The sequence below is a fragment of the Lytechinus variegatus genome, chromosome 5 (genome assembly GCF_018143015.1).
Source record: "Lytechinus variegatus isolate NC3 chromosome 5, Lvar_3.0, whole genome shotgun sequence".
Lineage (NCBI taxonomy): Eukaryota > Metazoa > Echinodermata > Echinoidea > Temnopleuroida > Toxopneustidae > Lytechinus > Lytechinus variegatus.
This window is the reverse complement of record NC_054744.1, coordinates 2,307,570-2,320,332: the sequence shown is the minus strand read 5'-3', so window position 1 is coordinate 2,320,332 and position 12,763 is coordinate 2,307,570. Positions and strand designations below refer to the sequence as shown.

At 38.1% G+C, this 12,763-nt stretch overlaps 1 protein-coding gene across 1 annotated transcript in view; it reads left to right on the top strand.

Moving 5' to 3' along the window:
* The window catches only part of LOC121415053 (cysteine desulfurase, mitochondrial-like), a 30,766-nt gene that overhangs the window by 659 nt on the left and 17,344 nt on the right, over positions 1-12,763 (top strand). The window contains exon 2 of the mRNA XM_041608128.1: positions 8,012-8,079. Coding sequence (XP_041464062.1) covers positions 8,012-8,079 — 68 coding nt within the window. The remainder of the gene's footprint in view (positions 1-8,011; positions 8,080-12,763) is intronic.

The following is a 12,763-nucleotide window of genomic DNA, read 5'->3' as shown; positions in this document are numbered from 1 at the left end:
TCTCCTCAAAGTACCACTTTTATCGCAGAAGATGGACTTTGTTGTATTCCATTACCTCCATTTTCTCATCACAAGGATAAAATTTGGTGTATTTGCACAATTTTGTTCAAGTTTTTCACCTTTTTCTCTCTGGTCGCAAGAAGCGAACAACCGATGAACGGTCCGCTGCTCTTCATCGTAATTCTCCGTAGCTCGGCCGCCTAAACTGGCGGGGTGGGATTCAGACCGAATCCACAATGGAAGTGGGCGTGCGTGCACAGCAAAGAGCTGAGCTTGACTGAGTGAGAGAGAGTGAACTAGAGTTTGAAGCTTGGCAGTGTCGTATAGGCTCTGCCTTTTTTTGTAAATATATATTTTTCAATTTTTTCTATATTGATTTTCCCTGGTTTCGAGCTCTAAGATTGTAATGATATAATTATGCTTCAATTTCTTTGACTGAGTGTGACTATGGTGTGGATGTTTGAGTTGCTCAAAAATATTTTTACGTGGGTGGGGGCTCGGGGCGATTTCACTCTTGCCCCCGAAATGCGAAAAAAATATATTCGGGGTGTAGCTGTGTGGGCATGCCGGGCTGAGGCTAGCCATCAATAATTTTTTTTTTTTTTTTTTTTGGAGAGGGGGGGGCTTAATTTTTTCACTTTAAATAAATACCTTTACGTGGGTGGGGGCTCGGGCGATTTCACTCCTGCCCCCTAAATGCGAAAAATATTCGGGATGTAGCTGTGTGGGCATGCCAGGCTGAGGGTAGCCCTCAATAAAAAAAATATTGGGGTTTTTTTTTGGGGGGGGCTTAATTTTTCACTTTAAATTTATTATTTTTAGGCCTATTTTTTGTAAATTTTATTTTTCATATTGAGTTTCCCTGGTGTAGTGAGTTGAGTTTTAAGTTGCAATAATTAATATGCTTCAGTTTCTTTGATTTTGAGTGTGACTGTGGTGTGGATGTTTGAGCCGAACAAAAAATACGTGGATGGGGGCTCCGAGCATTTTCACTCCTGCCCCCGAAATGTGAAAATGTTCTAGGTGTATCTGTGTGGGCATGCCAATTTCATTTTTAATTTTTATTTTGAGTTTCCTTTGTGTAGAGAGCAGAGTTTTGGATATAGGGTAAAAGGGACGACGATGTGAGGGATGGCGATGATAGCATACGGGTCATTCCGTGTCAAATCACCCAAAAATAAATTAAAATTAAATCGCACCATCTCAGAATTCGTTCATTTTTGGTATATAGGGAGTTTGACATGGCCCATGTCCACATATTTTTTTTTAGCGCAATCGGATGCACGGTTTTCCCGTTATGACACGCCCAATTTCGGTGATTTGACCGAAAATGGGCGCGGCCGCCAAGTTTTAAATGACCGTGGCTCGGTAACCGATGCACCAAAATCAGTAAAAATGGTATCATTGGATAGGAAATTGAATGAACTATATGAAAAATGTGTTATTTTTTATGTAGGGGCAATATAATGAGTGATGACCTTTTGACCTTTGCATTGACCTTGAATTTGACCCCCGGGGTCACACTATTTTGAGTAAATATTTCAATATATGAATACCTTACATTATTTCTATATAATATTAAAAAACTGGAGGTGTATTATTTTTTGTTTTTGTTCCAACTTCTCTCGAAGAAGGCATACTTTTTGCAAATATTTTTACTACAGTCCCACACATACTAATTTCTGTATTGTATAGTGAATACACATAATGTATGTTGATACGAAGTATCTCAAAACTTTGTTAATTACTGGAAATTCCAAAATTTTCCATGTATGTAATGATGTGCATGCCTGCAAATCAGCATTATGAGGTAGGTCCATGAGAAACATGAATTACACTACCTTAATACATTTTACCAATCTTCCGGGGGGCAGTCAAATATATTGCTGTACACACGTGTGACAAAAAAATGCATTTAAAGGTGTGGTTTTACAGTTTTGGATGCAAGCCACGCATGCACTCGTTAAGGATGTCAAAAACACCAATTTTCAAAAAAGGGGTAGTTTTGAAAGACTGGTCAATGGTCAATTGCAGGGTGAAGCGCATTTAGGGTATTTTTTTTCCAAAGCTTTGTTATTAGACTGGCCAAACGTGTTTAGGGTATGTTTTTTTCCCCGGGGTCATATTCTGGCGACGACTTGTTTAGGGGCCAAATGTGTAAATAGTAAATAAAGCCCGTGAAAAACTTGTTTACGGGGTTATTTTGCACACAGAGAAAAACTCGTTTAGGTGGTGTTTGGAAATAATTTGGCCACGCGTGTGTAACTGTACAGTGCTACATTTGACTGCCCCCCCCCCACCCCAGGACCAACCTTGTACTGATCAGAGCTCAAGAGAATGTGTCCAATGTGGGTATATTTTTGCAATGTAAGTTACTGAGATGATGATGAAAAGACGGAGCATTAATCTAGCACAATGTTTTCTTCTCCGACCCAACACATATCTTCCTTTGCTAGCCCATGAGGATGCATAAATTTGACAGGATAGTCTCCAAACTCTTTGGAGATCTCATCTACCGTACTAATCCAGGGTTAATCATTTTAACTATTATGTTTTATACCCTCGCAAATTGGACTGTAAACACGTAGCTTTCCTAGCGAAATAAATACATGTACCCTGTTTTCGTTATTTAAGTGTTTTTGACACCCTTATTACTCATGTAAGTAACGTGCAATATCTTGAAAAAGAGATCTATATTTTATCTACTTGTCAATGGAAGTCCCCCCCCCCGTCTAACTTCTGATCACTAACCAATGTGTTCCCTCGATAAGTTGGACAAATTACGTACAAAACATGTGCTATCTGAATAGTCACTCATGAAATGGTACATCTATAGCATAAGATATCTAGGCAAGTGTCCAAGCAAAAAAAAAGCAAAAAACAAATAAACTGCTGTAAGTTGAGGAAAGAGCTGGTTCAGCAGGAACAAGTGTCTTATTATCTTATCAGTGAATCTGGTTACATGTAATTCTACATACATTACAATGTATGAAATGCCTTTTTGGTGGGGGGGGGGAGGGGCTCAGCTCAATGGATCAATTTGTATACATTGTACACTTTGGGAACAATCCAGTACATGAAACCCACACAGTGAAAGTTTGTTTACATTACAAAGAAATTACAGTGGGTCATACATGTATCTGCCTCATATGGTAATTATGGGCAGGGAACTATTCCTCCATGATAAAACATGTTATTACTGTTTACTGAGTTTGGCTGGACATAAACTATATGTTTAAGAACAGTGGAAAGACATGAATTGTACAGCTTCAGTAAAAGAGTGCATCCATCCCTTATTGCATCACAAGTATTGAATGCATGTTCACTGACCCAGCACAAATAGATATGTGTGGGACTGTAATGAGAATTTTTGCAGTAAGAAAGCATATTTTGAGAGTGGTTTTAAGACAGAGAAAAAATAATACACTTCCAATTTTTTGATATTGTGTAAAAATAATGTTAGGAATTCAGATATAAAAATATTGACTAAAAATAGTGTGACCCCGGGGGTCAAATTCAAGGTCAATGCAAAGGTCAAAAGGTCATCACTCATTATATTACCCCTACATAAAAAATAACACATTTTTCAGATAGTTCATTCAATTTTCTATCCACTGATACCTTTTTTACTGATTTCGGTCCATCAGTTACCGAGCTATGGTCGCTTAAAACTTGGCGGCCACGCCCATTTTCGGCCAAATCAACGAAATTGGGCGTGTCATAACGGGAAAACCGTGCATCCGATTGCGCTAAAAAAAAATATGTGGACATGGGCCATGTCAAACTCCCTATATACCAAAAATGAACAAATTCTGAGACGGTGCGATTTAACTCGTTGGGTGAATTGACATGGAATGACCCATACCGGCGATAACGAGGGGTGGGCCTTGATGAGAGGGACGAGGAGGTGAGAGATGGTGATGATAAGAGGGATGAGGATCTTTGATGACTCTTGATGAGGGGGGGGATGATGAGAGGGACAAAGGGAAAGAGATGGAGATGAGGATGTGAGGGATGGCGATGATAAGGGGTGGGCCTTGATGATGAGAGGGAAGAGGAGGTGCATGAAGGATATAAATAAGAGAGATGATGATGATGACTCTTGATAAGAGGGGTGCATGAGATGGTGAGAAGGACGAGGATGTGAGGGATGATTATGGGAGGAAATCGGGGGGGGGGGGGACGTGTCCCCCTACCAAAAATAGGGGGACACATTACCAAATGTCCACCAAATTAATCCAATTTCACATAATAAAATACAAAGAACAAGTGAGTGAGGATATGACATCATGTATGAGGTTGCTGATTAAATATCCATGAAGAAACGCCAGACCTGTTTCACCAGAAAAATACAAATCATTCTTTAAAATGCAGCGATAATATTGTTTTTCCTTATCCGATTTTGATCAAATTTTTATTGTTTCTTTGCTCAAATCATATCATTATCAGCCTCGGGTTCCCCATTGTCACTTATATATAGCTCATTAATCTTGCCACAATTTGGTCCAGTTGTTCAAATTATCTAGTAAATACAATATATTTTATTAATTGCAGAAGCTTGTCTTAAGAGTCATTGAGAAGGTGATCATACCTGCAACTTGCATGATTAATGTAAATATATACCAAAAGTCAACAATTTTCTAACTGGTACACCTTAAATGATTTCATCCATACATGATACAAGGAACTAGAAAATGTAGATTGGAAAACAACACTAGGGCAACTTAGTGTTAGATACAAAGTTCACTTTCTAGAATGGGTGAAACAAAAACAACATCACTCCAAAGGAACTGCAAAAATTATTTGATAAAAACCAAACCCTCTTCATAGTTGCTATTTGCAATATTGTATTGACGACTCTTCTCCTGTTTTTAAAACCCAGACAAGAATGACTTGTTGTTACCCCCCCCCCTCCTTGTACCTGTCATTTCTTTGTATTTTCCCTCTTTTTCTTTGTTTTTTTCTATTGATCGATGTTTCATTGTTGAGTATTGTCTTTTTTTATTCCAGTAATAGAATATAAATTTAATTGAAATGAGAGTGATGAACATAATGAGAAAGGGAGACAATGATAAGATAAGAATGGAGATAAAATATGATTTGAAAATATTACAATTTACAGAATATAACATATTATTTTCTATTTATTCAAAGTTCATAATTCATTTTTTATTCAGGTTTGCATTTTAAATTCAAACAAAATAATTAGGTGATGCATTTTGGAACAATACTAAATTAAATACATTTTACTTGAATAAACAATAATTGGTAAAAATGCAAAACATAAAACTTATTTAATTTGGTATTCTTTCCTCCTGTAAAAATTAAAACTAAATAATATGGACATAAGTTCTAGTGGCGAATCGAGGGAGGGGGTACATTCGCCCCCCTTAAAAAGTACTGAAAAGGCAACTTACATTTTTTTTTTTTTTTGCTTGTCAAATTTTTCCTGAGAAAAAATTACTGTGATTTGGCAGTAAAGACCTTTTGTCAAAAATTCCTAGACAAAATGCCCCCTGGCCCTGTAGGGAAATTTTGGATCCGGCCCTGATTATATTTCAAATGGGAATAAGACTGAGTGGCCTAAAACTTGATTAAAAAATATTCTAAGCTGTAGGGCAAGGCTTCAGTCTCCAAGCTCAAGACTGTACAAGTATGTCCACTTCCATTGGCAATTGTGGCTGAATTCCATCCCGGCAGCCTGACATCCACCCTTGAGACCAAGAAATGAAATTAAAGAAAGTAAATCAGTTTTATTTTAAATCCTGTAAAAAATACAAATAATTAATTTAATTAAAAATCAAGCCCCCAAATAAAACACTTTTTTTAATTGATGGCTACCCTCAGCCTGACATGCCCACACAGATACACTTAGATCATTTTCATATTTCGGAGGCAGAGTGAAATCGCCCTGAGCCACCACCCTAGCTCGTAAAAGTATTTTGTTCGACTCAAAACATCCACACCACGGTCACACTCAAAGTCAAAGAAATTGAAGCATATTAATTATTGCAACTTAAAACTCAACTCTCTACACCAGGGAAACTCAATATGAAAAATAGAATGTACAAAAAATAGGCCTAAAAATAATAAATTTAAAGTGAAAAATTAAGCCCCCCCCCAAAAAAAACATTTTTTTATTGAGGGCTACCCTCAGCCCGGCATACCCACACAGCTACATCCCGAATATTTTTCGCATTTAGGGGGCAGGAGTGAAATCGCCCGAGCCCCCACCCACGTAAAGGTATTTATTTAAAGTGAAAAAATTAAGCCCCCCCCCTCTCCAAAAAAAAAAAAAAAAAAAATTATTGATGGCTAGCCTCAGCCCGGCATGCCCACACAGCTACACCCTGAATATATTTTTTTCGCATTTCGGGGGCAAGAGTGAAATCGCCCCGAGCCCCCACCCACGTAAAAATATTTTTGAGCAACTCAAACATCCACACCATAGTCACACTCAGTCAAAGAAATTGAAGCATAATTATATCATTACAATCTTAGAGCTCGAAACCAGGGAAAATCAATATAGAAAAAATTGAAAAATATATATTTACAAAAAAAGGCAGAGCCTATACGACACTGCCAAGCTTCAAACTCTAGTTCACTCTCTCTCACTCAGTCAAGCTCAGCTCTTTGCTGTGCACGCACGCCCACTTCCATTGTGGATTCGGTCTGAATCCCACCCCGCCAGTTTAGGCGGCCGAGCTACGGAGAATTACGATGAAGAGCAGCGGACCGTTCATCGGTTGTTCGCTTCTTGCGACCAGAGAGAAAAAGGTGAAAAACTTGAACAAAATCGTGCAAATACACCAAATTTTATCCTTGTGATGAGAAAATGGAGGTAATGGAATACAACAAAGTCCATCTTCTGCGATAAAAGTGGTACTTTGAGGAGAAATGAACACAAAATCAAGTCAGTTATTGAGCGGGGCCGAGCCGAGCACCGACACAGTTAATACACGCGCGCCTATGGGAATCGCGAGCTGTCGAAAAACGCCTAAAATTACACTTTTTTTTTATTTCAGCGAAAAAAAAGTAATAGAAAGTGAAGAACATTACCATCAGACCATATCTCTAGAAAATCTTTACAAGAAATTTCGAAATGACGGAAAAATAGACGCAAACTTGTGGAAAAAAAATCTCGTAATGGGTGGGACAACTCGGCCCGCGGTCCGAGATGTCCCGTGGTCCGAGTTGTCCCGTCCCCCGGTAGTCATACTGCAGTCGACAGCGGATCGATCGAGGAACTGAAACGAGAGCTAGCTGACACCAGTCTGAAAGAAACAGTGGAACAAGAAGAGGTGGAAGTTGTGGAAAACCAACGAACAAAGTCAGCAGAGATTGAAACTTTCAGTCTAAAGTAAAGCTGAGATTAGCAGATCAGATTGTCTGTGAATGATATTCAGTAGATCGTAGAGATACTAGCCTTGTCTTGGGCCACTTATTCAATGAACAAGGTTATGATCACTTGTTCACTGCTACCACCCTGCCTGTGGGGAATCTACAGGTAGGACTATGGTTTGCCAATGTTGTCCAGAGCACACACTTTAAAAAGTCATTAAAATATCACTTTTGTGACCAAAATTACTAATTTCCGTACAGTTGCAATTTATTTTTCATTAGTAAGTTGGGAATAATTTTTGTATTCACCAGAGCGCTCAAAAACTTGAATTTTGGGCATATTTTTGTGTACGCCCTCTATTGGTGGAAAGTAATATGGCAAGAAAAATTTCATTTTTTGATCTCTATTTTTAATTAAGAAAAAAAAGATTTAAAGAATCAAATTTAAATAAGAGCCAAGTTGTATGAATAATAGGTGTAATGGAAACTGTCAGTGTAAAAAAATCAAGCATTTGCCCCAAAGAAAAAGAGAAAATTAGCCAAACATTGCCACTCTTATTTTGCCACACATGGAGATATAACTGAGAACAAGGTTATATGTTGTAAGATTGTTAGTAATCCTTTGCTACACTCATTCAAGTTTTGATCTTATTTGTTTTTGTATTATCAGATGTGAAAGATGAGAAGAGCCTTGAAGGAAGAGCTCTATATCTAGATGCTCAGTCTACAACACCACTGGTAAGAATGTGACTTCTAAAGCTTTGTATCCAAAATAAATCCCAAGAATGGATTCTCTGGATAATGTAAAAAAAATATAATAGTCATGTAGGATTTTAAAATAAAGATATTATAGTCTGTTGAATTAAAGGTCAAGTCCACCCCAGAAAATGGTTGATTTGAATCGATTGAGAATTTAAATAATACAAACATAACGCTGCAAATTTCATCGAAATCGGATGTAAAATAAGAAATTTATGACATTTTTAAGTTTCGCATATTTTTCACAAAACAGTTAAATGCGCAACACAGCGATATGCAAATGAGTGAGTCGATGATCTCCATCACTCACTATTTCTTTTGTTTTTTTATTGTTTGAACAATACAATATCTCAAAATTTACAGATTTGACAATAAGGACCAACTTAAAGTACACACAAAGAAAATTCACGAAAGTGATGATTATAGACAAATTATATATGGATGGAAAGGTATTGTCTTTTTATACACAAATATGTCACTGAAAAGTCTTAAAGATGTCGTGGAAATGCAAGAAATCAAATTATTAGAGACCCTTCTCAGCCCCCCAGACTGACAATCACAATTTAAAAAATGAACCAGAACTGTGTTACTTTGCCCGTTTTTATTGAATTGTGAACTGTAATATACAATTAATGCACATTTATGAGTGTGTTATGACGATGCAGCACACTCGAGGGTATTTACAATTATGCGAAAGCAAGAGGCGCTTGCGCCGAGTGCATATCGGGTTTTTAATAATATATGAAACAAAGTGCGTTCGCTGCTGTTGCCTCGTAATGCTTCGGCAATTCAACTGCAATTCCAATCATTTCGCGATGGATAATGCCATGTTTTTTTGTGGTTCCTGAATTTGTTACGGAATGAAATTTCATAATTTCTGTTCACTCATGAAGAAGATTGTCTATGCTTTATATTGATTATAATACCAATGTGGCGCAAGCGTGATTTCTAAGTGAAAATATGCTTTGTTTATTCACATATATTTCTTGAAAACAAATAAATTTTTCTAAGCTAAATATCGGTTACCAAAATGTGTTGAATGTGCATTTCATTTTACTCTTCTGAAATTCAAATTTTTGTCTATATAACAACACCAATCTTGAGAGGAATAAGCGATTCTAAGAGCAAAAACGCTGATTGGAAAGATCGTCTTCAATGGGCTGCTGTAAGCTCAGCTGCTCACTGCTCTTGGTGTGACGTCACTCAGCTGGAGCTTGCTGGAGGACCAATGAAGGCAGAAATATGCCATGAAAATAAGTCATTTTTGAGAGCTGATTTCTGCAAACTCTAATCACTATTTAATACATCCCCTTTACAATGATGACCACAAAAAGTCATTATAAAATACTTTTGATTCTTCGGGTGTGTACTTTAACTTAACCATTAACTGTTAAAATAATGGCAATTGCACATGTACAGGGAGAAAATAAACTTTGTTTCACTTGACAAGGAGGAGAAAATTAGAATATTTCATATTTCATATAATAAAATACAAAAGAAATAGTGAGTTGGTGACGTCTTCAGTCTGCCAATTTGTACACCGACCAGGATGTGCATATATCTGTTTTGTGAAATTAAGCGACACTTTAAAATATCATAACTTTCTTTTTTTGCACCCGATTTTTATGAAATTGTCAGCGTTTTGCTTGTTGAATTTTTCTCCTTTTTTCCAAATCAACTTTTTGTTGGGGTGGACTTGTCCTTTAATGCAGGCCTGCAAACTACTACTTTTTCCAGGAGCACTCTGTTTTTTCCATTTCTTTCAGAAGAAAAATAAATCAGCCCATTAATGTATTAGTGTAGTGAGTCTTTCTTTTCAACACTTGTAATTTCATGGTAAACATGTCTTAATTTTTTTTAAAAGTGAGGGAGACACATCGCACATCGAGCAGAAAAATTTGCGTCTCACGATCGGGACTCCTTTTTCATTTTCAAATGTGGCATGCCTGTAAATGTTGGAAAGAAGTTAGTCATTTAGTCATTAACTTTTCTCTCTACGGTTGTTTTATTCACATTGTATATTGCTTTTTAGTCATTTAGTATATGTATACATCTGCCAGTGAGGTCATGACCTCAGGAGGGGTATTAGAACCTGACTGCTACTGTGGCGTTACACTGATATACTCAGTGAGCCAGTACTGCCAGCAAACGCCAACGCCGAGCCCCAGGCGGCGGAAAATAACCTGGCCAACTCAGGTAACCTGAGAGGGTAGTGGGACCCTGATGGAGGAAATGCCATCTAAAGGCGGAGGAATCATAATTGATCAACGGCATCCACAACTCACCAACATGCAACTGTGGCCAGCATGGTGAGTCAAGGCCACACCCCTCAAGACTATGGCAGCACAAAGAAAGAAATGGCCCTCAGTCCCCAGCAGCTCTGGATTGCCCAGCTACGGGAGCGGCTGTGGTAAGGAAGGAGCAGAGGGTGCTAAGAATCTCTGGGCTAGGACAGGCTCCTTAAAGGATGTGACCATCTGTACATATAATGTACGTTCCCTTTTAGGAGAGGATAGGCTATATGATCTGGAAAAAGAACTAGGCAACATCACATGGGACATAGTCGGATTGTGTGAGGTTAGACGCCGTGGGGAACATCTACAACAACTAAAAAGTGGACATTTGCTGTACACAAGGGGAAAGGAGGAAAGTAGCATAGGAGGGGTGGGTTTCCTTATTCACAAGACCATAGCATCCAATGTCATTAGCTACAAGAGCGCTTCAGACAGAGTATCCCAGATTATCCTAAAAATCTCCAAGAAACAAACCATGAAAATCATCCAAGTATACCTTCCAACTTCTAGCCATGCGGACGAAGAGGTTGATATGGTCTATGAGGAAATTGCTAAACTACTTGATGAAGACAAAGCAAATTTTACTATAGTTATGGGAGATTTCAATGCTAAAGTTGGTAAAAGGGAAGATAATAGTGAGATGATGCTAGGTAAATTTGGAATAGGCACTAGGAATGATAGGGGAGATCGTCTACTGGAATTTGCTTCATGCAGAGGTCTTAAGGTAATGAACTCTTTCTTCAAGAAAAAGGAACATCGAAAATGGACTTGGCAAAGCCCAAATGGCACTACCAGGAACGAAATCGATTTTATTCTAACAAACAGACCGGACATCATCACAGACGTTTCCGTGCTAAATCGTTTCAATACTGGAAGTGACCACAGGCTTGTGAGAGCTAAAATGCATGTCAATTTCAAGCTAGAAAGAAGTAAACTAATAAGGAAGAAGAATGCCAGCCTAAATGTGGACAAACTTAAACAATGTAAGGATGAGTTTCAACTACAGCTAAGGAACAGATTCCAAGTGCTTCAGGATGAAGTAAACCAGGAAGATATAAATGATATCTATAATAAATTTTCTCACACTGTCCAAACTTGTGCTCTTGAGATAGCAGGTAAAAGGGAAAATCAAACAACTGACAAGATCACAAAGGAGACACTTGATCTGATGGGAAAAAGGAGACAGATGAAGGTATCAACACAGAAGGATAGCATAGAGTATACAGAATTGTGTAAAACAATAAGAAAACGTATGAAAAGTGAAATTCGCAGCTTCAACATAAAGAAAGTCCAAGAGACCATAACAAATAATAGCAGCTATAAAGCAACCAAACGTAAACTCTCCAGTGGGAAATCACAACTGATAGCTATTAAAGGGGAGGATGGAAGTGTTATTCATGACAGAGACCAGATAATTAATCATGTGAAGATTTTCTTTCAACACTTGTACTCCAGCAAGGTCCATGTTGATGCACCAATCATTGCTCGAGATGCAGATGAGGACATAACTCCAATAGGAGTAGATGAGGTTGCTAAAGCCTTACAAGAAATGAAGCGTGGTAAAGCACCAGGCAGCGATGAGGTGCTGGTGGATGTCCTTAAAGATGGAGGCGATGTCATCTTAGAACAGCTGGCCAAGCTGTTTACACTCTGTTTAGTAAAAACACAAACACCAGACAGCTGGAACAATGCAATCATAATCCTCATCCACAAGAAAGGAGACATAAAGGATATTAAAAACTATAGGCCAATTAGCTTACTTTCAAACACCTACAAATTATTTACAAAAGTTCTAACAAACAGAATCACTGGAACTCTAGATTTTAATCAACCGAGGGAACAAGCCGGATTCAGAAGTGGTTTCTCTACTGCAGACCATCTCCACACACTAAACCAATTATTAGAGAAGACTTGCGAATACAGACAACCCTCGTGTGTGGCATTTGTAGACTTTGCACAAGCTTTTGATAGTGTAGAATTTCAGGCAGTAATAACAGCCTTACAGGTACAAGGTGTGCACCATAGCTACATTAAACTAATTCAGGAAATGTATAGCCAAGCAACTGCAACCATTCACCTGCACAAAGACAGTGATGAATTCCCCATTAACAGAGGAGTGCGACAGGGAGATACCATTTCACCCAAACTGTTCAACGCTGCACTGGAGGAAATAATACGTAAAATAGACTGGGAAAGTACAGGGCTAAACATTGATGGCGAGTGTCTCCATCACCTAAGGTTTGCCGATGATATCATTCTAATCACTGATGATGGCCTCAAGCTAGAAAATATGCTTAACGATCTCAACACTGAAAGTAACAAAGTAGGGCTGAAGATCAACATGAAAAAGACAAAAGTAATGTTCAACA